At 43.2% G+C, this 25913-nt stretch overlaps 1 protein-coding gene across 3 annotated transcripts in view; it reads right to left on the bottom strand.

Moving 5' to 3' along the window:
• The window catches only part of shtn1 (shootin 1), a 57910-nt gene that overhangs the window by 4164 nt on the left and 27833 nt on the right, over window positions 1-25913 (bottom strand). The window contains exons 5-16 of one of the 3 annotated variants that reach the window (XM_065023232.1): window positions 21026-21197; window positions 20635-20732; window positions 20164-20245; window positions 19448-19542; window positions 8220-8366; window positions 7294-7447; window positions 6709-6826; window positions 6446-6528; window positions 2638-2744; window positions 1707-1757; window positions 1363-1483; window positions 395-553 (exon numbers count right to left, since the gene is read on the bottom strand). In XM_065023232.1, the coding sequence (XP_064879304.1) occupies window positions 444-553; window positions 1363-1483; window positions 1707-1757; window positions 2638-2744; window positions 6446-6528; window positions 6709-6826; window positions 7294-7447; window positions 8220-8366; window positions 19448-19542; window positions 20164-20245; window positions 20635-20732; window positions 21026-21197 (1338 nt within the window). In that variant the 3' untranslated portion in view covers window positions 395-443. Of the gene's footprint in view, window positions 1-394; window positions 556-1359; window positions 1484-1706; window positions 1758-2637; window positions 2745-3090; window positions 4404-6445; window positions 6529-6708; window positions 6827-7293; window positions 7448-8219; window positions 8367-19447; window positions 19543-20163; window positions 20246-20634; window positions 20733-21025; window positions 21198-25913 lie in introns of those variants that run through there. The other 2 variants (XM_065023230.1, XM_065023231.1) reach the window with 2 other exon arrangements.

Genomic DNA, 25913 nt, shown 5'->3' with positions numbered 1-25913 from the left:
CAAAAATGTGGGCTTCACCTTCACCATTAAAGAAATTTTAACAAAGCCTACGGTTGTGGGAACAAAGTATTTCATTTCACCTAAATCAATCGCCCCATGGTAATCCCTCATACATTAGTGCACTCCCTCCCCAAAACAAAACAAGCAGCAGTGTGAAAACATCACAGCTTAATACAACATGAAGCCACGGTGCACTGGATCTCAAGAGCGGCTTTAATTATTCCTGTAATCATCAGAAACAACTAGGGCCAGACTGGTTCTTACTCTGAAGGAGATTTATCTTACAGAAAGAAGTAGGTTTCTCATTTTCAATCAGTTGGGTCTTGGGACTTAAACTCCATTGTAAATAATGCAGTGATTCCAGGTGTTGAAACATCCTGTGAGGCGTACTTACCCAGGGCCCTGGGGTGCTAGTGGCCAGGACTCAGGTCAGCTGAGTGGGACTAGAGCGGGACAGAGTCCTGGGAGGTCTGCTTGGTCTGGGGCTGGTCCCCTCTCACTCTGGTGACATCCAGAACACTGCTGGGGAAGGGACGAGGTGAGGACGGCGAACCTTCACAGAGACAGACATAAACACAATCACATATAGATCCACAGCATTTCTACTTTCAACAGTTGGAAATTGCTACCTTAGGCCTACAGTATGTTTACCTATTTGTCTGATGGTAGGATCTGCAGTGACAGAGAACTGATATTATTCTGTAGGTGTGTTTGCAACACGGCACAACTTCTTATATGTTTAAATCATTGCAAAGGAGTGTAAAATAATTGAACATTTAACTAAATCAACTACCAGGAACCACCTCCAGAAAGTGGTGTCCTTACTACAAAACATGGGTGGGCTGTGTGGAAGAAGAGATGTCATATTTTCAGATTTGCAATATGTTGTTTCACTAAATAATTATTAAATAATTAGAACATGTGTATGCAAATGATTGATATTTATATAACATTTACAACAGGTGAAGGGAGAAAGGCAATAACCTTATTCTTGCATTAATTACTGGAAATTCATTTGAACATGCCTCATATATATATTTATATATATAGTCTCCTAAATGTAATATCACTTGTTTAATTTAATAATAACAATAAAGCAAAACAAATAGAGAAACGTTACGTTATGATACTCTCCTACGGATGTCATCTTACCTATTTCTTGTTACACAAGACTCTCTCCATGATCCCATCCTTTAGCTATTCGTACTGAAACTATTAGCAGGACATAAGACTGCCTTTGTCTAAATAGACAAAAATGGATACAATATTGTTCGTCATCTTTACGGCCACTGAAACCCCCTCCAGAGTAAGTACGGGCTTGTCATTCTTCAGTTGTATATATTTTAAAGGAGACAAACTCACAACTTTCCTGTGAGGTCTTGAATGCACCCCGTCGTCTCTGTAGAACTCTCTCCAGCTCAGACTCAGTGTTTGTTGATGGAGATCCAACTTTAAGGTGGGGGGAGGGCCTTTTGAAAATATCCTGTACAGTTGGAACAAAAAGGGATACAGATTCTGGTATGGTTTTGAGAATAACCTCTAACAACTTAAAGTAGCTATATATTATAAAATATTGTTTGTTCTGGTAGCTTGTATACTATAGCGTCTAACAAATCATGGTTTTATCACCAACAACAAATAACAACATTTTGGAAAAGAAAAGTAAATCAAAAAGGACTACTGCTATTATTAAAAGGTTCCATTACCAGAATTCCTTTAAGTTCCTGAATGGCAGAATTAGAGGGTACCCTTTCTCGCTGGTAAGAGGATGAGGACAGATGGAAAGATGGGTTTGGTAAATAAGCAGCACATATTTGACACATTTATCCCAATCACTGTTTCAGCCTACAGAACCTGTTAGCATTGTAGTGTATTTCTAGACCACTCTTCGTACCACAGAGACCAGAATACAGGTTAAAACAGGGTCAAAAAATAAAAAGATGTCCACATAGTGTATAATTATTTAATTTTGCACGCAAACAGACAATTTACGCATTATAAAATAATTTGGGTAAAGTATAGGTCCTAATGGTCTCCAATTTTGAGAGAACTGTGGGCAGAGTGCTAAGTGCTACATGTTGACATGTCTTAAGAGATCTCATAAGAACTTACAAAAACAAGCTCATGCGGTAATCACATACAGCACACTGTCATCCCTGTTGGAATGTGACAATGTGTTCAAAATAGCTTCTGAAGTTTACATAGTCGTATGGACCTTATTTGTAAAATAGGGCAGTTTTTCAATTTCCTGAAGTTTCAATTATGGAGATACAAGGTTTTCTTCCGTCAGCGACGCTATGCTATTTAGAAACATACAGGCCCGTGAACATGATTTTGACAGGTCATGAACCCTTTCACTGTGTTCCCGTTGAAACACAGCTTTTCTCTAAGGTAAACATAATGTACAGATCTCCATGTCCACATGGCTTAGAAGTCTTGCAACGTACAAAAACAAGCTCACTTCAGTACCACATACACTATTCTTAGGACACAGGTCCATGAACATGATTGTACAGGTCATATAGCCATTTCACCTGTAACAAGGAAAAAGAGTGCATTTATGTAGAAACTCAGCTTTTCTCTGAGTTGAAGTGGTACAATGTTGGTGACCCTTTGTGAGGTATATCCTGCATGTACCTGGACGGGCTTGGTTTTGTTGGGGGCCTGGCCCACGGGTCGGAGGTGAACCCCCCTTTTGATTCTCTGCATCATCTCATCCACAGCTTGTTGCCTGATGTCCATCTCTAGGAGTCAACACAAAAATAGCACATAGGCTATTTATTGGATTTTGATCCATACTAAGAATAGAGTACAACTTTACTTGGAGATTTAATAAAAAACATTACCTCCATCCTCCTCTATTGCTGTCTATACGTTCCATGAAGGCGAGTTTTGCGGGCAAACATTACAAACAACAGTTCATACAGTGGTCTTTACAAATGGCTTCGGTACTCCAACAACCATTATGTTTTTATTCAGTTCAAAAAGAAAAGTTTAGCAAATTCTGCAAGAAAATACAAGTTATATGCTGCTGACAAAAGTTGGGAGATGTTTCATTTAACAGCTTGTAGAAAGAAATGTAAGAACATTGCACACTCTATGCTCCCAACAATTCAATGGGTAAACCTAATCACCTTGTAACCTTCAATTAAGATTATACAATAAAGCTATTGTTAGCTGGCACATAACTCACATTGTTATGAAAATGTTGTCCTCCAAAGTATTCCAATACATTTTCAAAGTATTAAATATTTTTTTATTTTATTCAAACATTGTAATTAAAATGAAAAATATCATTGAGGATGGTATTTAAGCCATTCTCTTCTACCTCTAGGGGCAACCAGGTACAGTAGTGAGTGCCCAATAACAGAAAATCACTGAAAATGAAGGACTGATAACAAAACAAGGATATTTTTATGTTCAGAAAATACATACAAATGTATCACCCACTCTAACTATTCAAGGCTTGTTTTTTGTTCATGCAAACGGATGAACGCAACTTTATTAAAGGTCCAATGCAGCCATTTTTATCTCAATATCAAATCATTTCTGGGTAACAATTAAGTACTTTACCGTGACTGTTTTCAATTAAAATGGTCAAAAAGAAACAAAAATTGCTTCTTTCAAAGAGCAATTTCTCAAGCAAGAATTTTGCTAGGACTGTCTGGGAGTGGTCTGAGTAAGGGGCCTAATTGGACAAGCCTAATGGGAGGGATATGTAACCTGAAAACTAGCTGTTATCGGCAGAGAGGTTTAAAACTGTCTTTGTTATTGGTCTATTAACTTATACTGCCTGGTAATGTCGCCAGGCAGGCACAAAAACTCCATCCCATCAAAACAGGCTGAAATTTCAGGCGGTCTTTTCAAACAGTTTTTACACTAAAAGGACATAATTTCCACAAATTCGCAATATTATTCCAACCTCATAGTGTGGAAATATATATAATACACATAAAAATCTACTTTTTGACTGTACTGGGCCTTTAACTAACATGGCCCGTCAATGCCCAATGCATCCCCAATAAATGCTCATAAAGCACAGACTGGTGTCCTTCGACTACTCAATTATTAATGTCTACATTCCGCATACAAAAGTGACCCAACTGACCCATAGTGATTCTGGAAAATAGAAATTACTTTGAGAGCAACCTTAATTTTGGGTTAAATAATGGCCCTCAATTAAGTCGAGCTGCCATTGAATTCCACTGAGGAATTTCTACACATTGCATCGAGGAGGGGAACATTTGTGAAAGAAAAATGTCTTGTATGCAGTTTTAAATGAGAAAACAATAAAACATTTTAATTTCAATTATGGATACTGCAAGAAAACCAAGGTCAGAGCACATGGTAGTCAACAGAATTCAAGATTAGACCGCGACAAGGTGATTCTACCTGAGTGAAACCTGAAATAAGAGAGAGTGGAAACTATAAACAGTCAAACTATGTGGATGGACTGAGAAACAGATGAGATTGTGAATGGGACAGGTTGTACAAAGTCTGAATGTGGATGTCTAGGTACTGTATCAATAAGAGCCATGTTAGTTTAAAACATAATAGGCACTATCCAAATAAAGTGCAACCCAAAGATCAGAGCTTCTGCTATAGTGATAGGCTCTGAAGCAATTGGGTCACAGATTCAAGTCTTCCAGACGGTATATCTTAGCTACATATAGTGCATTCGGAAAGTCTTCAGACCCCTTCCCCTTTTCCACATTTTGTTACGTTACAGCCTTCTTAAAAAAATCATTAAATAATTTCCCCCCCTCATCAATCTACACACAATACCCCATGATGACAAAGCGAAAACAGGTTTTTATTTTTTTGTGCAAAAAAATAAAAAAAACAGCAATACCTTATTTACATAAGTATTAAGACCCTTTGCTATGAGACTCAAAATTGAGCTCAGGTGCATCCTGTTTCCATTGATCATCCTTGAGATGTTTCTACAACTTGATTGGAGTCCACCTGTGGTCAATTCAATTGATTGGACATGATTTGGAAAGGCACACAGTTGACAGTGCATGTCAGAGTAAAAACAAAGTCATGAGGTCGAAGGAATTGTCCATAAAACTCAGAGACAGGATTGTGTCGAGGCACAGATCTGGGGAAGGGTATCAAAACAATTATGTAGCATTGAAGGTATCCAAGAACACAGTGGCTTCCATCATTCTTAAATGGAAGAAGTTTGGAACCATCAAGACTCTTCCTAGAGCTGGCTGCCTGGCCAAACTGAGCAATCGGGGGAGAAGGGAGGTGACCAAGAACCCGATGGTCACTCTGACAGAGCTCCAGAGATACTCTGTGGAGATGGGAGAACCTTCCAGAAGGGCAATCATCTCTGCAGCACTCCACCAATCAGTACTTTATGGTAGAGGGGGCAGACGGAAGACACTCTTCAATAAAAGGCACATGACAGCCCGCTTGGAGCTTGTCAAAAGGCACCTAAAGGACTCTCAGACCATGAGAAACAAGATTCTCTGGTCTGATTAAACAAATATTGAACTCTTTGGCCCGAATTCCAAGCATCACGTCGGGAGGAAACCTGGCACCATCCTTACGGTGAAGCATGGTGGTGGCAGCATCATGCTGTGAGGATGTTTTTCAGTGGCAGGGACTGGGAGACTAGTCAGGATCGAGGGAAAGATGAACGGTGAGATCCTTGATGAAAAACTGCTCCAGAGCGCTCAGGACCTCAGACTGGGGCGAAGGTTTACCCTCCAACAAGGACAACGACCCTAAGCACACAGCCAAGACAACGGAGGAGTGGCTTCGGGACAAGTCTCTGAATGTCCTTGAATGGCCCAGCCAGAGGACTTGAACCCGATCAAATATCTCTGGAGAGACCTGAAAATAGCTGTGTAGCAACGCTCCCCATCCAACCTGACAGAGCTTGAGAGGATCTGCAGAGAAGAATGGGAGAAACTCCCCAAATAAGGTGTGCCAAGCTTGTAGCGTCATACCTAAGAAGACTCAAGGCTGTAATCGCTGCCAAAGGTGCTTCAACAAAGTACTAAGTAAAGGGTCTGAATACTTATGCAAATGTAATAGTTTGGTTGTTTTTTCCCCCTCCAAATTTGCTACATAAAAATTACAAATAACTGTTTATGCATTGTCATTATGGGTTATAGTGTGTACATTGATGAGGGGAAAAAACGATTTAATCAATTTTAGAATAAGGCTGTAACGTAACAAAATGTGGAATAAATCAAGGGGTCTGAATAATTTCCGAATGCACTGTAGTTTACATGAAAGGGGGGAGCTGTACGACGACACCCTTGAACTACTGTCCAAATGTTCAGTGTCAGCACAATAAAATAAATAGTATAAGGTCATACAGTGCTTGCAGTTAAACGCTACAACCGGCTACATACCAAAGAGAGGTTATAAGAACATTTTGTTAAAGCTCTTAAAATATAGATTTGAGGAATTTCTCTGTTTACTGTACCTGGCTCCTTTGCTGAGTCTTGAACCACTAATGGAATATCCCTACTGATATTTTTCTTTTTGCGAATCATCAATAGCAGTGAACTGTAAAGAAACAGAAAAGAGTGAGTTGACCTTGGACCATATATAATGCCCTATAGGGAGTTTTTCCTAACCATGTGTCCTGACCAGGAAGTAAGCCTGGTCCCCAGTATGACTACTTCAAGCAGATGTAGTTCATGTAAAATGTACATTGTAAATGATTCCCATTTGTTCATATCTCACCCGAGAGGGTTGGTGAGTGGGGCTGGTGGTGGAGGAGGGGGCGGCAGGGGCGGAGGTGGAGGGGCTTGAGCAGGCGGAGGGTTAGAAAGGGCCTGGAGCTTCTTCTGCAGCTCCTCTACTGCTCATTAGGACAAATGGACAAGTAGCATCAGCATCCAATGTATTCTGAACTGCTCCATGAAACACTGTTTTTAGTCCATTGCTTTTGTTAACAACTGAAGAATGTTCTGATGTACATCATCATCCATTTAGGAAAGGCTCAACATTACAAACACTTGAAATGAATGGAAATGGCTCAGAAAATGGTTAGAGAACTGCAGGTTGAGATGATTAACCTACAAATGCATTATAAAGTGCTCTAATGAAAATGTTTCTTTGCAGTCCATTGCTTTTGCTAACAAATGAAGGGGGTTCTGTGCATTTCTCTACAGTTAAAACCCAAGGTTGGCTTCAGTTGAATACATGTAGAAATCCCATTGTCAAACCATGAGAATAACATTAACCTTTTGACAAAGCCCACTCATTCCCTGCTGGGATCATGTACAGCTACTGTGTGCAGTCCTCCAATTCTGCTGTGCCACTCACCAGTAAACTTGAGATCCTTGGCCTCCACCTTAGCCGTGGAACATCTCTCTTCGTGCTCCCTCTTCTCCTCTGCCAGGAGCTCTAGCTTACGTTGTAACGCCAGCACCTCCTTATGTAGCTCTGAACCCCTGAGCTGCTCCTCAATCCCCTTCATCTGTTACTGCCAAACATGACCCATTCACTCACAATCCTACAAGATATGCTCTGTACCGGGGACATTCTTACTAAATTTGAAGTGAACGTTAGGAAATAAAGAGTATGATTTTACAAGACAAACAATGGTTCTTCACTACAGACAGAAAGATGTTGAGGCAAAAATAGTGATGTGGTGCTGCTTTAAAACACACACACGCACACTGACACAAAACAACGGAACAAATTGTAAGCTGCTCAGAGCCTGCACCACAAAAAGCTCCTGTGGTGATAATTGCTGATAAGTAGCTTTGGATAGGTGCCAGCCCCCCCCCCCCCCCCAAAATGATCTGCTCCTCAATAATGTGTTAATTGTTCTTTAAATGGAGGGTATGGCTCACCTCCGCCCTAGACCAGGAGAGATCAGTGATCCCACTCTTTCCTAATTGTTTTCACCCATCCAAATCCTGCTGAGAGTGAATGGTGTCTCTGATACTCCTTATCAGTATGGACACAGAAAGTCACTGCCCAAAGTGCTCCATGTGACCATTGTCATTCAAAAGGACATCTCACAGTTTAATTGATGAGCTAATTGACTTTGTCTTTTTCAGATACACATTCATATTTTTTCCACATTGCAAAACTGGAGTAGATTTTTTCATTTTGTAATGAAAACAAATGCAATATTTGACTATGAGGGAAAAAACATCTTGGCTGACATTAGATTCTAGACACTGTGTTGTATTGTGACGCATTGTGTTGTTGGTGATTTAGTGTTAATGTTGATGTGTGACCTGTTGTTGGTGCACCAGCCTCTGGCTCTCCATGGCCTGGGTGAGCCTGGTGACATCAGTGAGGGCTGCTTGCAGGGCCTCACTGGGTGATGAGCTCTTTAGGAGAATCTGACTCTGTCTGTTCAGCTTCTTCTGCTCAACCAGCATCTGCATGGGAGGAGGATTTACACAAGGGACAGAAGCTGTCATTAAGTGTTAACAGTGTTGATACATTACAGCATGTGAAATTTGTAACACCTCAAGGGAAAATAAGTATAATCCAGCCTGTTTTAGCAGTAAATGAACCATACCTGTAGTTTTAGTGTAATAAACAAATATTTGAGTATACCGATAAAAGCACCTAAGCATGTATAGAAACCAGTGAGGCTATTCAAAACGTGTGTTTGCAGAGAGGGGGTATATTGAGGTCTCATTATGCAGCATGCATAGGGTGGTCATTCATTTAGTTACATGTGTTCTCAAAAATGATCTCTGGTGATAACACATAATGAATAGAGTGTTCCTGAATACTGATTAGATTGCAATGGGGAATAGTACTAATCTGGACACCAAGTAGAACATACATGTCATACAATCATGTGGCACTTCTAAGATATCCATGCCACTTCTTAAACACAGCGGCATCACATATTCTAAAAACAGTATACCATTGGATACTGGTGTCCAATGTTACAGCTCAAATTCATAATTTATATGGGGAACGATTCTGACCCGAGTGAAGCGTGCGTAAATGGAACGTAATTCCCTTTTTATGCACTTTTCTCTCTATGCGTATTCTGACCTTGAATTTAAGCATGAGAATAGCGTGCTATTCATCCGCTATTCGTTTGGGGTGGAGATGGAATAAATGAAGGTGAGGCTGAGGTGTGTCTACAGATGCGTCTTATTCTGAGTTTGGCTGAATTCCATCATAATTCCATCAACTTTACGTGCGAGGAAACCATGAATAAGGTCTCGATAAACCTCTACTTTCCTTTCATGATGGAAATAACAGCATTCTCCATGCACTGTAATTTATAAATTGATAAGCTATTAATATGAGCTAGGTAAATGAGTAATCCGTTTGGAGAAGGGTTTGTAAATACACACAGCAATTGTTTTAGATGACCTTTCCTTATAATCCCTGGAGATGATCTGAAACCAGTCATATGGAAGCAAACTGAAAATCATATCACATGACATGCATCGCACCCCATTTTCCACAGTGAAGTAGGCTATTCAGAATTGTAATTGTGTGCCCTCCTAATTTGCTGAAATAATTGTGTGCACCCATAATTTGTGGGTAAACTTTTGAGGCTATTATAGGGCTATACCTGCGTTTATGTACTGTACAGTGGGACAAAAAAAGTATTTAGTCAGCCACCAATTGTGCAAGTTGGGGCCAAGACAGATAAAATGAGAAAATAAAATCCAGAAAATCACATTGTAGGATTTTTAATGAATTTATTTGCAAATTATGGTGGAAAATAAGTATTTGGTCAATAACAAAAGTTTATCTCAATACTTTGTTATATACCCTTTGTTGGCAATGACGGAGGTCAAACATTTTCTGTAAGTCTTCACAAGGTTTCCACACACTGTTGCTGGTATTTTGGCCCATTCCTCCATGCAGATGTCCTCTAGAGCAGTGATGTTTTGGGGATGTTGCTGGGCAACACGGACTTTCAACTCCCTCCAAAGATCTTCTATGGGGTTGAGATCTGGAGACTGGCTAGGCCACTCCAGGACCTTGAAATGCTTCTTACGAAGCCACTCCTTCGTTGCCCGGGCGGTGTGTTTGGGATCATTGTCATGCTGAAACACCCAGCCAGGTTTCACTCAAAATCTCACGATACATGGCCCCATTCATTCTTTCCTTTACACGGATCAGTCGTCCTGGTCCCTTTGCAGAAAAACAGCCTCAAAGCATGATGTTTACACCCCCATGCTTCACAGTAGGTATGGTGTTCTTTGGATGCAACTCAGCATTCTTTGTCCTCCAAACACGACGAGTTGAGTTTTTACCAAAAAGTTATATTTTGATTTCATCTGACCATATGACATTCTCCCAATCTTCTTATGGATCATCCAAATGCTTTCTAGCAAACTTCAGATGGGCCTGGACATGTACTGGCTTAAGCAGGGGAACACGTCTGGCACTGCAGGATTTGAGTCCCTGGCGGCATAGTGTGTTACTGATGGTAGGCTTTGTTACTTTGGTTCCAGCTCTCTGCAGGTCATTCACTAGGTCCCCCCGTGTGGTTCTGGGATTTTTGCTCATCTTGTGATCATTTTGACCCCATGGGGTGAGATCTTGCGTGAAGACCCAGATCGAGGGAGATTATCAGTGGTCTTGTATGTCCTAATAATTGCTCCCACAGTTGATTTCTTCAAACCAAGCTGCTTACCTATTGCAGATTCAGTCTTCCCAGCCTGGTGCAGGTCTACAATTTTGTTTCTGGTGTCCTTTGACAGCACTTTGGTCTTGGCCATAGTGGAGTTTGGAGTGTGACTGTTTGAGTTGTGGACAGGTGTCTTTTATACTGATAACAAGTTCAAACAGGTGCCATTAATACAGGTAACGAGTGGAGGACAGAGGAGCCTCTTAAAGAAGAGGTCTGTGAGAGCCAGAAATCTTGCTGGTTTGTAGGTGACCAGATACTTATTTTCCACCATAATTTGCAAATAAATTCATTAAAAATCCTACAATTTGATTTTCTGGATTTTTCTCCCAAATTTTGGCTGTCATAGTTGAAGTGTACCTATGATGAAAATTACAGGCCTCTCTCATCTTTTTAAGTGGGAGAACTTGCACAATTGGTGGCTGACTAAATACTTTTTTGCCCCACTGTATGTGCTTTAGAATGTTTTAATTATATGCCCGGCCCTTTCTCAGTTATATTTTACAATTTGTATCATATTAAATATTAGCCACTATCGGGAGCCACCGTAAGTTATACCCACATAAGTATAACTGTCACTTTAATGTTAGTGTTCTTCAATTTGTAGCTTACATTTTGCATCATTCCATTCCATGTTGTAAACCTTTCTTTCCTCCATCACGTCTGTGTAGTTGTCCCTGCTTTCCTCTGTCACGTCTGTGTAGTTGTCCCTGCTTTCCTCTGACACGTCTGTATAGTTGTCCCTGCTTTCCTCTGACGTCTGTGTAGTTGTCCCTGCTTTCCTCTGACGTCTGTGCTCTGACGTCTGTGTAGTTGTCCCTGCTTTCCTCTGACACGTCTGTATAGTTGTCCCTGCTTTCCTCTGACGTCTGTGTAGTTGTCCCTGCTTTCCTCTGACGTCTGTGTAGTTGTCCCTGCTTTCCTCTGTCACGTCTGTGTAGTTGTCCCTGCTTTCCTCTGACACGTCTGTATAGTTGTCCCTGCTTTCCTCTGACGTCTGTGTAGTTGTCCCTGCTTTCCTCTGACGTCTGTGTAGTTGTCCCTGCTTTCCTCTGACACGTCTGTATAGTTGTCCCTGCTTTCCTCTGACGTCTGTGTAGTTGTCCCTGCTTTCCTCTGACGTCTGTGTAGTTGTCCCTGCTTTCCTCTGTCACGTCTGTGTAGTTGTCCCTGCTTTCCTCTGTCACGTCTGTGTAGTTGTCCCTGCTTTCCTCTGACACGTCTGTATAGTTGTCCCTGCTTTCCTCTGACGTCTGTATAGTTGTCCCTGCTTTCCTCTGACGTCTGTGTAGTTGTCCCTGCTTTCCTCTGTCACTTCTGTGTAGTTGTCCCTGCTTTCCTCTGACGTCTGTGTAGTTGTCCCTGCTTTCCTCTGACGTCTGTGTAGTTGTCCCTGCTTTCCTCTGTCACTTCTGTGTAGTTGTCCCTGCTTTCCTCTGACGTCTGTGTAGTTGTCCCTGCTTTCCTCTGACACGTCTGTATAGTTGTCCCTGCTTTCCTCTGACGTCTGTGTAGTTGTCCCTGCTTTCCTCTGACGTCTGTGTAGTTGTCCCTGCTTTCCTCTGACGTCTGTGTAGTTGTCCCTGCTTTCCTCTGTCACGTCTGTGTAGTTGTCCCTGCTTTCCTCTGTCACGTCTGTATAGTTGTCCCTGCTTTCCTCTGACGTCTGTGTAGTTGTCCCTGCTTTCCTCTGACGTCTGTGTAGTTGTCCCTGCTTTCCTCTGACGTCTGTGTAGTTGTCCCTGCTTTCCTCTGACACGTCTGTATAGTTGTCCCTGCTTTCCTCTGACGTCTGTGTAGTTGTCCCTGCTTTCCTCTGACGTCTGTGTAGTTGTCCCTGCTTTCCACTGACGTCTGTGTAGTTGTCCCTGCTTTCCTCTGTCACGTCTGTGTAGTTGTCCCTGCTTTCCTCTGTCACGTCTGTATAGTTGTCCCTGCTTTCCTCTGACGTCTGTGTAGTTGTCCCTGCTTTCCACTGACATCTGTGTAGTTGTCCCTGCTTTCCTCTGACACGTCTGTATAGTTGTCCCTGCTTTCCTCTGACGTCTGTGTAGTTGTCCCTGCTTTCCTCTGTCACGTCTGTATAGTTGTCCCTGCTTTCCTCTGACATGTCTGTATAGTTGTTACATTTACATTTAAGTCATTTAGCAGACGCTCTTATCCAGAGCGACTTACAAATTGGTGCATTCACCTTATGACATCCAGTGGAACAGCCACTTTACAATAGTGCATCTAAATCTTTTAAGGGGGGTGGGGTGAGAAGGATTACTTTATCCTATCCTAGTATATCCTAGTGTAGTTGTCCCTGCTTTCCTCTGACGTCTGTGTAGTTGTCCCTGCTTTCCTCTGTCACGTCTGTGTAGTTGTCCCTGCTTTCCTCTGTCACGTCTGTATAGTTGTCCCTGCTTTCCTCTGACGTCTGTGTAGTTGTCCCTGCTTTCCTCTGTCACGTCTGTGTAGTTGTCTATGCTTTCCTCTGTCACGTCTGTGTAGTTGTCCCTGCTTTCCTCTGTCACGTCTGTGTAGTTGTCTATGCTTTCCTGTGACGTCTGTGTAGTTGTCCCTGCCTTCCTCTGTCACCTCTGTGTAGTTGTCCCTGCTTTCCTGTCATGTCTGTGTAGTTGTCCCTGCCTTCCTCTGTCACCTCTGTGTAGTTGTCCCTGCTTTCCTCTGACGTCTGTGTAGTTGTCCCTGCTTTCCTCTGTCACGTCTGTGTAGTTGTCCCTGCTTTCCTCTGACGTCTGTGTAGTTGTCCCTGCTTTCCTCTGTCACGTCTGTGTAGTTGTCCCTGCTTTCCTCTGTCACGTCTGTATAGTTGTCCCTGCTTTCCTCTGACGTCTGTGTAGTTGTCCCTGCTTTCCTCTGTCACTTCTGTGTAGTTGTCCCTGCTTTCCTCTGACGTCTGTGTAGTTGTCCCTGCTTTCCTCTGACGTCTGTGTAGTTGTCCCTGCTTTCCTCTGTCACTTCTGTGTAGTTGTCCCTGCTTTCCTCTGACGCCTGTGTAGTTGTCCCTGCTTTCCTCTGACACGTCTGTATAGTTGTCCCTGCTTTCCTCTGACGTCTGTGTAGTTGTCCCTGCTTTCCTCTGACGTCTGTGTAGTTGTCCCTGCTTTCCTCTGACGTCTGTGTAGTTGTCCCTGCTTTCCTCTGTCACGTCTGTGTAGTTGTCCCTGCTTTCCTCTGTCACGTCTGTATAGTTGTCCCTGCTTTCCTCTGACGTCTGTGTAGTTGTCCCTGCTTTCCTCTGACGTCTGTGTAGTTGTCCCTGCTTTCCTCTGACGTCTGTGTAGTTGTCCCTGCTTTCCTCTGACACGTCTGTATAGTTGTCCCTGCTTTCCTCTGACGTCTGTGTAGTTGTCCCTGCTTTCCTCTGACGTCTGTGTAGTTGTCCCTGCTTTCCACTGACGTCTGTGTAGTTGTCCCTGCTTTCCTCTGTCACGTCTGTGTAGTTGTCCCTGCTTTCCTCTGTCACGTCTGTATAGTTGTCCCTGCTTTCCTCTGACGTCTGTGTAGTTGTCCCTGCTTTCCACTGACATCTGTGTAGTTGTCCCTGCTTTCCTCTGACACGTCTGTATAGTTGTCCCTGCTTTCCTCTGACGTCTGTGTAGTTGTCCCTGCTTTCCTCTGTCACGCCTGTATAGTTGTCCCTGCTTTCCTCTGACATGTCTGTATAGTTGTTACATTTACATTTAAGTCATTTAGCAGACGCTCTTATCCAGAGCGACTTACAAATTGGTGCATTCACCTTATGACATCCAGTGGAACAGCCACTTTACAATAGTGCATCTAAATCTTTTAAGGGGGGGGGGTGAGAAGGATTACTTTATCCTATCCTAGTATATCCTAGTGTAGTTGTCCCTGCTTTCCTCTGACGTCTGTGTAGTTGTCCCTGCTTTCCTCTGTCACGCCTGTGTAGTTGTCCCTGCTTTCCTCTGTCACGTCTGTATAGTTGTCCCTGCTTTCCTCTGACGTCTGTGTAGTTGTCCCTGCTTTCCTCTGTCACGTCTGTGTAGTTGTCTATGCTTTCCTCTGTCACGTCTGTGTAGTTGTCCCTGCTTTCCTCTGTCACGTCTGTGTAGTTGTCTATGCTTTCCTGTGACGTCTGTGTAGTTGTCCCTGCCTTCCTCTGTCACCTCTGTGTAGTTGTCCCTGCTTTCCTGTCATGTCTGTGTAGTTGTCCCTGCCTTCCTCTGTCACCTCTGTGTAGTTGTCCCTGCTTTCCTCTGACGTCTGTGTAGTTGTCCCTGCTTTCCTCTGTCACGTCTGTGTAGTTGTCCCTGCTTTCCTCTGACGTCTGTGTAGTTGTCCCTGCTTTCCTCTGTCACGTCTGTGTAGTTGTCCCTGCTTTCCTCTGTCACGTCTGTATAGTTGTCCCTGCTTTCCTCTGACGTCTGTGTAGTTGTCCCTGCTTTCCTCTGTCACTTCTGTGTAGTTGTCCCTGCTTTCCTCTGACGTCTGTGTAGTTGTCCCTGCTTTCCTCTGACGTCTGTGTAGTTGTCCCTGCTTTCCTCTGTCACTTCTGTGTAGTTGTCCCTGCTTTCCTCTGACGTCTGTGTAGTTGTCCCTGCTTTCCTCTGACACGTCTGTATAGTTGTCCCTGCTTTCCTCTGACGTCTGTGTAGTTGTCCCTGCTTTCCTCTGACGTCTGTGTAGTTGTCCCTGCTTTCCTCTGACGTCTGTGTAGTTGTCCCTGCTTTCCTCTGTCACGTCTGTGTAGTTGTCCCTGCTTTCCTCTGTCACGTCTGTATAGTTGTCCCTGCTTTCCTCTGACGTCTGTGTAGTTGTCCCTGCTTTCCTCTGACGTCTGTGTAGTTGTCCCTGCTTTCCTCTGACGTCTGTGTAGTTGTCCCTGCTTTCCTCTGACACGTCTGTATAGTTGTCCCTGCTTTCCTCTGACGTCTGTGTAGTTGTCCCTGCTTTCCTCTGACGTCTGTGTAGTTGTCCCTGCTTTCCACTGACGTCTGTGTAGTTGTCCCTGCTTTCCTCTGTCATGTCTGTGTAGTTGTCCCTGCTTTCCTCTGTCACGTCTGTATAGTTGTCCCTGCTTTCCTCTGACGTCTGTGTAGTTGTCCCTGCTTTCCTCTGACACGTCTGTATAGTTGTCCCTGCTTTCCTCTGACGTCTGTGTAGTTGTCCCTGCTTTCCTCTGTCACGTCTGTATAGTTGTCCCTGCTTTCCTCTGACATGTCTGTATAGTTGTTACATTTACATTTAAGTCATTTAGCAGACGCTCTTATCCAGAGCGACTTACAAATTGGTGCATTCACCTTATGACATCCAGTGGAACAGCCACTTTACAATAGTGCATCTAAATCTTTTAAGGGGGGGTGGGGTGAGAAGGATTACTTTATCCTATCCTAGTATATCCTAGTGTAGTTGTCCCTGCTTTCCTCTGACGTCTGTGTAGTTGTCCCTGCTTTCCTCTGTCACGTCTGTGTAGTTGTCCCTGCTTTCCTCTGTCACGTCTGTATAGTTGTCCCTGCTTTCCTCTGACGTCTGTGTAGTTGTCCCTGCTTTCCTCTGTCACGTCTGTGTAGTTGTCTATGCTTTCCTCTGTCACGTCTGTGTAGTTGTCCCTGCTTTCCTCTGTCACGTCTGTGTAGTTGTCTATGCTTTCCTGTGACGTCTGTGTAGTTGTCCCTGCCTTCCTCTGTCACCTCTGTGTAGTTGTCCCTGCTTTCCTGTCATGTCTGTGTAGTTGTCCCTGCCTTCCTCTGTCACCTCTGTGTAGTTGTCCCTGCTTTCCTCTGACGTCTGTGTAGTTGTCCCTGCTTTCCTCTGTCACGTCTGTGTAGTTGTCCCTGCTTTCCTCTGACGTCTGTGTAGTTGTCCCTGCTTTCCTCTGTCACGTCTGTGTAGTTGTCCCTGCTTTCCTCTGACACGTCTGTATAGTTGTCCCTGCTTTCCTCTGACGTCTGTGTAGTTGTCCCTGCTTTCCTCTGTCACTTCTGTGTAGTTGTCCCTGCTTTCCTCTGACGTCTGTGTAGTTGTCCCTGCTTTCCTCTGACGTCTGTGTAGTTGTCCCTGCTTTCCTCTGTCACTTCTGTGTAGTTGTCCCTGCTTTCCTCTGACGTCTGTGTAGTTGTCCCTGCTTTCCTCTGACACGTCTGTATAGTTGTCCCTGCTTTCCTCTGACGTCTGTGTAGTTGTCCCTGCTTTCCTCTGACGTCTGTGTAGTTGTCCCTGCTTTCCTCTGACGTCTGTGTAGTTGTCCCTGCTTTCCTCTGTCACGTCTGTGTAGTTGTCCCTGCTTTCCTCTGTCACGTCTGTATAGTTGTCCCTGCTTTCCTCTGACGTCTGTGTAGTTGTCCCTGCTTTCCTCTGACGTCTGTGTAGTTGTCCCTGCTTTCCTCTGACGTCTGTGTAGTTGTCCCTGCTTTCCTCTGACACGTCTGTATAGTTGTCCCTGCTTTCCTCTGACGTCTGTGTAGTTGTCCCTGCTTTCCTCTGACGTCTGTGTAGTTGTCCCTGCTTTCCACTGACGTCTGTGTAGTTGTCCCTGCTTTCCTCTGTCACGTCTGTGTAGTTGTCCCTGCTTTCCTCTGTCACGTCTGTATAGTTGTCCCTGCTTTCCTCTGACGTCTGTGTAGTTGTCCCTGCTTTCCTCTGACACGTCTGTATAGTTGTCCCTGCTTTCCTCTGACGTCTGTGTAGTTGTCCCTGCTTTCCTCTGTCACGTCTGTATAGTTGTCCCTGCTTTCCTCTGACATGTCTGTATAGTTGTTACATTTACATTTAAGTCATTTAGCAGACGCTCTTATCCAGAGCGACTTACAAATTGGTGCATTCACCTTATGACATCCAGTGGAACAGCCACTTTACAATAGTGCATCTAAATCTTTTAAGGGGGGGGGGGGTGGGGTGAGAAGGATTACTTTATCCTATCCTAGTATATCCTAGTGTAGTTGTCCCTGCTTTCCTCTGACGTCTGTGTAGTTGTCCCTGCTTTCCTCTGTCACGTCTGTGTAGTTGTCCCTGCTTTCCTCTGTCACGTCTGTATAGTTGTCCCTGCTTTCCTCTGACGTCTGTGTAGTTGTCCCTGCTTTCCTCTGTCACGTCTGTGTAGTTGTCTATGCTTTCCTCTGTCACGTCTGTGTAGTTGTCCCTGCTTTCCTCTGTCACGTCTGTGTAGTTGTCTATGCTTTCCTGTGACGTCTGTGTAGTTGTCCCTGCCTTCCTCTGTCACCTCTGTGTAGTTGTCCCTGCTTTCCTGTCATGTCTGTGTAGTTGTCCCTGCCTTCCTCTGTCACCTCTGTGTAGTTGTCCCTGCTTTCCTCTGACGTCTGTGTAGTTGTCCCTGCTTTCCTCTGTCACGTCTGTGTAGTTGTCCCTGCTTTCCTCTGTCACGTCTGTGTAGTTGTCCCTGCTTTCTTCTGTCACGTCTGTGTAGTTGTCCCTGCTTTCCTCTGTCACGTCTGTATAGTTGTCCCTGCTTTCCTCTGTGACGTCTGTGTAGTTGTCCCTGCTTTCCTCTGTCACGTCTGTGTAGTTGTCCCTGCTTTCCTCTGACACGTCTGTATAGTTGTCCCTGCTTTCCTCTGTCACGTCTGTGTAGTTGTCCCTGCTTTCTTTTGTCACGTCTGTGTAGTTGTCCCTGCTTTCCTCTGTCACGTCTGTATAGTTGTCCCTGCTTTCCTCTGTCACGTCTGTATAGTTGTCCCTGCTTTCCTCTGTGACATCTGTGTAGTTGTCCCTGCTTTCCTCTGTCACGTGTGTGTAGTTGTCCCTGCTTTCCTCTGTCACGTCTGTATAGTTGTCCCTGAGGGTCGCTAGCATTAGTGGATCATATTAGGGTAATGTTGTGCAATCATTTGGGACATGTAGCCTATTTGAATCATTATGGGACTCAGACCATACGTAGCAGTTTAAACCTGGAGCATGGTTCACCACGACTGGACCGTTGTCATCACTGTTCCATGATTAGTGAGGATTAGGGTGATTTATAGGACTATTGTTCAACCCTGTACTGAACTCTAATATGACAACTTTCTGGATGAATCAAACCACTGTATTTTTAAATCATCAATATATTCTGTGCATAAAGGCTCTCCAAACTTTAAAAAAAGAATGATTCATATACATACTTTCCTAACCCCCAAATTTGCCTAAATAATGAAAATAATCGACCAGTTGGTACTGAATTGGAGATGAATAAGCATATATTTACATGGCTTTCTTTCATTGATCCCTATATTCTGAACCCGTTCTCTCTATGTATTCTGTCTACAAAATTCTAATTAAAGATACACCGTATTTAAATGGATGTTTTAAGATAAATGTACAGAAAATCCTATTGAATGAAAACTCCACAGGAAAATCTGTTGGGCAGCAACTGGGAGAGTTTTCAGCGGTTTAATTAAATGTATTCAGCGCACACAAGGGAACCATGCCTGCAAAGTCCATTATGCACCTGTGTAAGGTAAGTCTAAATACCAACAACAGAGAAGTGAGTAGGAAAGGTGTACATTTCCTAAGTCGGAAACAACCCCTTAGTACATTAACACAGACACCTTGTCTGATATTAAGACAATGGCCTGATTCCATTGTTTACTTGTTGGGAAACAGCCATGATGCATCATATTAGTGTCTAAGTGATGAGTCAGTAGAAAAACAAGTTAATGATCAGGTGCCTGCAAAATGGGATTGGGAACAAGCATATTAATCACTGTTAACCCACTGGGACCACACTGGTTGAATCAACATTGTTTTCACATAATTTCAATTAAACTACACGTGGAATAGAAGTTGAATTGACGTCTGTGCCCAGTGGGAAGGAGACATGTCGAGTTGACAGAAATACCCATCCAAAGCTGCTAAGCCTATTATGGGTGCCTCGAGAGAGCTCACCTCTCGTGCAAATATCTCTGCCTCTGCCCTCAGCTCCTTCTCCAGATCCAGGTTTTCCTGCAGGGCCTCATACTCCTCCACGGCAAACAGCGACACTGGAAGCATTAAATATCTAATCAGAACAAGTAAAACGGTGCAAAAACATCTGCTGACAGAGCACCTGTTTCACCTGCATATTTCATGTGTAGTTCAAGCTTTCTTGCATATTTCCATATATCCCTTTTATCTGGTCAGTTGGCCCTAATCTTAACACTGACCTTAACCTTACTCCCAACCCTAACTTTAGTCTTAATCCCTAACCTTAATCTGCAAACTGCTAACCTAAAATATAAATTAAAACTCTTACATTCTGTAATTAGCAGGCAGTAAAAAATGTTATGGAAAACCTTGAAACTCAAGGGGGAGGGGGAATTCACTTTCACAACCAACATGCTCCCTGAAAAGCAAGCCAGCAAGCCAGGACGAAATGAATAGTGATTTTGCTTTTCTGATCATTTTCTGTAAGAAATATGCCTCCAGTCACTAAGGATCACCCAGCATTCACGGCATAGTGAGGGGCTACAGGCTTCACTTGACTCTTCTGTCTGTCAAATGTAACCCCACTCAAGGTTACGCTGCACAAAAAGCCACAGAGAGTAGGACACCTTCATTTCCTTGCAGAAAGGTGGACACGGATGTTACACTCGTCAAAATATTGCAGCGGAGAAGACTCTGACCTCTGTTATATTTCGCCAAGAGCTTCTTTTGTCGGACTGTCTCAGCAATCAAAACCATATTATCATGTTTTTCCTTCAGCAACTACAGTGAAGAGAGGAAGAGAACAAGAAGAGAAGAGAGTTGATTTGATTGTTCTGTTAATTGATTTCTCAAATAACTGAATTGCGACACTACTGTTAGAATACTGTAGATGGAAATCATTCTAGGTTTCAATGTATTCTTTGTCCTAATTGTATGAATGTGCATAGGCCTACACTATGATAACATAATAAGGACATTAAACATGATTAATCTGTTTCACTAAGAGGATCAACACAGATTTTCGGATTTTGAAAAAAGCTCTGACAAAGGCCAAGAGGCTGACACGTAAGCTTAAATAAAATAAGTGATACAAGCAAGAGTAGTGTGCAGCTTTTCTTTGAAACTAATAGCAATTTTTAAACAACTCCCAAATCTATATTCAGACTTACTTCTTCTCTGATGTCACTTAGCTCCTCTCTTGTAGCCTCATGATCAATGGTGGCTTGCTTTTTCTCCTCCAGTGTCAACTCAAATTTTTTCTTTAGTTCTGGCCCATGAAAATTTTAAATAAGTACACTCAATCTTGCAATCAATGATCAATCATGTTGTATGTACTAGAGCGTAAATAATTCCAATAGGGCCAGGTCTATCGGTCAAATAAGTAACAACAAAAGAGATCTCTTTCATTCATCAGGAATGCCATCTAAGACAACCTGTGATAGATCTGAAATCTGTGTGTAATATCAGTGTATCAGTGTATGAGCCAAAGCGGTATGGACACTAATTGTAACAGCTGCTGTGGATATGTGGGAAAGTGGACAGCAGGGTGACATTCAGTACCTGTGATGGTGCTCCGGCAGTGGGCTGAGAAGCACTCTTTTTCTACCTGGGTGTCCACACTCTCCTCCTCCTCTTCTTCATCCTCCAGGCCAATCTCAGCAATGGTCTCCGGCCCCAGGTGGGCCAGGTACAACATACTCTTCCTCTTCAAGGAGCAGTTCTGGCGGTTCAACTGGAGAAAGAAAGAGAGAGAGGGAGAGAAACGGATCACCTTATGACCTTATGAAAAACAGATGCAGAAGAGGCTGACTGAACTCTTTCAGAGCTTTCACATAGAGAGAACCTGGTGCATTGGATTTACTATAATTGGCCTTTTCCCTCTTTTGTCATCAGCATGCAATTATGCAGGTTAGCGCTTTCATCATGAATCTTGTTCTGGAGACAGATCTGCAGAGTGGTTACTAGCTGGTGCAACCGCAAAGTCATGACATCTGATTTTAAACCTAACCTTAACCTTAACCCTAACCTCAACCACACTGCTAACCCTAATACCTAACCCTAACCTTAAATTAAATGGGCAATCTGCAGTTCCTTCTTCCAATTTTAGTATTTTAAATGATATATATATATATACACACACACACATACAGTTGAAGTCAGAAGTTTACATACACCTTAGCCAAATACATTTAAATTCAGTTTTTCACAATTCCTGACATTTAATCCTAGTAGAAATTCCCTGTCTTAGGTCAGTTAGGATCACAAATTTATTTTAAGAATGTGAAATGTCAGAATAATAGTAGAGAGAATGATTAATTTCAGCTTTTATTTCTTTCATCACATTCCCAGTGGGTCAGAAGTTTACATACACACAATTAGTATTTGGTAGCATTGGCTTTCAATTGTTTAACTTGGGTCAAATGTTACAGGTAGCCTTCCACAAGCTTCCCACAATAATTTGGGTGAATATGGGCCCATTCTTCCTGACAGAGCTGGTGTAACGGATTCTGGTTTCTAGGCCTCCTTGCTCGCACATGCTTTTTCAGTTCTGTCAACAAATTTTCAATAGGATGAGGTCAGGGCTTTGTGATGGCCACTCCAATACCTTGACTTTGTTGTCCTAAGCCATTTTGCCACAACTTTGGAAGTACGCTTGGGGTCATTGTCCATTTGGAACACCCATTTGCGACCAAGCTTTAACTTCCTGACTGATGTCTTGAGATGTTGCTTCAATATATCCACATAATTTTCCATCCTCATGAAGCCATCTATTTTGTAAAGTGCACAAGTCCCTCCTGCAGCAAAGCACCCCCACAACATGATGCTGCCACCCCCAAGCTTCACGGTTGGGATGGTGTTCTTCGGCTTGCAAGCCTCCCCATTTTTTCTCCAAACATAACAATGGTCATTATGGCCAAACAATTATATATATATATATATATATATACACACACACACACACACACACACATTGAGCTTAGATGTACCCCATTAGAAACCCAAATATAAGCAATTTTTACTTATTTGTTGGTAAACAATGTAAATGTAAAAAAAACTATGTACAGCCTCAAAACATGGTTCAAACTATAATTTTGATACCATGGATGGTCAATCCCTGTATCCATAGCTCTGTCCATGAGTTTAGTTACATTTCTCCAGCCACATCCCTCATCTGTTTACCAAATTACTGGTGGAGTTCGTTATTGTTCAAGCTGCAGATAACCCCTTTAAGAACAAAAAAGCAATTTGTTTCCATTCATTTCTACAATATAGCTTCTGCCTCCAGGACAAGACTTATCCCAATAAACATCAACCTGCTGCAATTACAGTCAAACTATTATAGTTGTATTATAGTAAAGTGTCATGCACAGATAATAGGAAATGTGGCGCAAGATATGTCAGATAAAATGTTGGTCCGATTTCCTCATTCCCCGTCAATCACACTGTGCCTGTAAGTGGCATCGGGGAAGGATGCACAAGCAATAATCAGCCATCTCAATACAAAGAGCCAGGGGAAAGGCCTGATGACAATGTATGTCTGCTTTTAGACACAATCACAGTATTTTATGAAACATCTATTTACAGTACATCCCTCATTCCTATGGCATGCTGGACTTTGTATCCCTTTTCTTTACAAACTCCAAATTTGATCAGTTCAGCCTAAGCCATCCATATTGAACTGGCAGTACGAAACGTTCAAATTTTTTGGTTCTATCATCAATACGTCCCTTGTGCAAATTTAGGCATACTACACTAAGTAAAGAATAATGAAGCCTAAGGCAAGACGATGGATGAAAATGACGCACATTTATTGATGTGATTTCGGACAGAAAGTGTGAGGAGAAAAAGGAAGCAGAGCTATAAAAGAGGCATGCATTAATGACATCCTAGTCAATGCAGCAATTCCATCTTCTGATGATGCCCTTTAAAGTGCATATTTTAAAAATGCAATCAACAATACATAACACAGAATCATAGTCTTTGATAATAATCTACTATTGATGAGAGCGAATGTATGAAATTACATACTCAGGCAGGCTCGCAGGAAGGCTATCAGCGGCGCTTCAGAGGTCACGATTACAAAGTCACAGCCCCCTCATCTTCCTTGAGCAAACATCAACACAAAACATCTGATTTGACTGGCGACAAATAGCAGGCTCACGCTATTATTGCTTTTTAATTCAAAATGTTGGAGCGCTTGTGTTTTTTCTTGAACTTTTTTCTCTCTCTGGCTTTCCTTGTGTGCTGTTGGCAGGCAAAATAAGCAGCATTGGGCTCAAGAAAATTAAACAAATGTTCATGAGGGTCAATAAAGCTGTCTTTTTACTTGAAACCTACCAAAATACACTACCGGCAAAATGTTTAGAACACCTACTCATTCAACGTTTTTTCTTTATTTTTTAAACCTATTTTCTACATTGTAGAATAATAGTGAAGAGAAAATAATGAAGACATCAAAACTATGAAATAACACATATGGAATCTTGTAGTAGCAAAAATGTGTTTGAAGTTACCTTTCTAGTTAATAGGCTTAAGTTAGAGTGTACACTTCCTCTTCCAATGACACAGCCACCTTGACTGATATTAAGGCAATGGCCTGATTCCATTGTTTACTTATTGGGAAACACCTGTGATGCATCATATTAGTGTCTAAGTGATGAGTCAGTAGGAAAACAAGTTCATGATCAGGTGCCTGCAAAATGGGATTGGGATCAAGCATATTAATCCCAGTTGAATCAATGTTGTTTCCACGTCATGTTGGGAGGTCAAAATAATGAAAAACAATCAACCAAATCTATTCATTTATAAATGTTGATTATTTCTTAATTCACCTGATGACAAGACAAGATGTGAAAATACATATTTTTCGCTAACATATGATGGGGGTCCCTGGGTCACAGGTTTTCCTGGACCCTGGGACCCCCATGACTGAATACAAACAGTGTAACTATTCCCTCCGCAAGGCAATCAAACAAGCTAAGCGTCAGTATAGAGACAAAGTAGAATCTCAATTCAACGGCTCAGACACAAGAGGTATGTGGCAGGGTCTACAGTCAATCACGGATTACAAAAAGAGAACCAGCACCGTCACGGACCAGGATGTCTTGCTCCCAGGCAGACTAAATAACTTTTTTGCCCGCTTTGAGGACAATACAGTGCCACTGACACTGCCCGCAACTAAAACATGCGGACTCTCCTTCACTGCAGCCGACGTGAGGAAAACATTTAAACGTGTCAACCCTCGCAAGGCTGCAGGCCCAGACGGCATCCCCAGCCGCGCCCTCAGAGCATGCGCAGACCAGCTGGCTGGTGTGTTTACGGACATATTCAATCAATCCCTATCCCAGTCTGTTGTTCCCACATGCTTCAAGAGGGCCACCATTGTTCCTGTTCCCAAGAAAGCTAAGGTAACCGAGCTAAACGACTACCGCCCCGTATCACTCACTTCCGTCATCATGAAGTGCTTTGAGAGACTAGTCAAGGACCATATCACCTCCACCCTACCTGACACCCGAGACCCACTCCAATTTGCTTACCGCCCAAATAGGTCCACAGACGATGCAATCTCAACCACACTGCACACTGCCCTAACCCATCTGGACAAGAGGAATACCTATGTGAGAATGCTGTTCATCGACTACAGCTCGGCATTTAACACCATAGTGCCCTCCAAGCTCGTCATCAAGCTCGAGACCCTGGGTCTCGACCCCGCCCTATGCAACTGGGTACTGGACTTCCTGACGGGCTGCCCCCAGGTGGTGAGGGTAGGCAACAACATCTCCACCCCGCTGATCCTCAACACTGGGGCCCCACAAGGGTGCGTTCTGAGCCCTCTCCTGTACTCCCTGTTCACCCACGACTGCGTGGCCACGCACGCCTCCAACTCAATCATCAAGTTTGCGGACGACACAACAGTGGTAGGCTTGATTACCAACAACGACGAGACGGCCTACAGGGAGGAGGTGAGGGCCCTCGGAGTGTGGTGTCAGGAAAATAACCTCACACTCAACGTCAACAAAACTAAGGAGATGATTGTGGACTTCAGGAAACAGCAGAGGGAACACCCCCCTATCCACATCGATGGAACAGTAGTGGAGAGGGTAGTTTTAAGTTCCTCGGCGTACACATCACAGACAAACTGAATTGGTCCACCCACACAGACAGCATCGTGAAGAGGGCGCAGCAGCGCCTCTTCAACCTCAGGAGGCTGAAGAAATTCGGCTTATCACCAAAAGCACTCACAAATTTCTACAGATGCACAATCGAGAGCATCCTGTCGGGCTGTATCACCGCCTGGTACGGCAACTGCTCCGCCCACAACCGTAAGGCTCTCCAGAGGGTAGTGAGGTCTGCACAATGCATCACCGGGGGCAAACTACCTGCCCTCCAGGACACCTACACCACCCGATGTCACAGGAAGGCCATAAAGATCATCAAGGACAACAAC

Source organism: Oncorhynchus nerka, linkage group LG10, assembly GCF_034236695.1.
Source record: "Oncorhynchus nerka isolate Pitt River linkage group LG10, Oner_Uvic_2.0, whole genome shotgun sequence".
Classification (NCBI taxonomy): domain Eukaryota; kingdom Metazoa; phylum Chordata; class Actinopteri; order Salmoniformes; family Salmonidae; genus Oncorhynchus; species Oncorhynchus nerka.
Note: the sequence above shows the minus strand (reverse complement) of the source record. Positions and strands in the feature narration are given on the sequence as shown.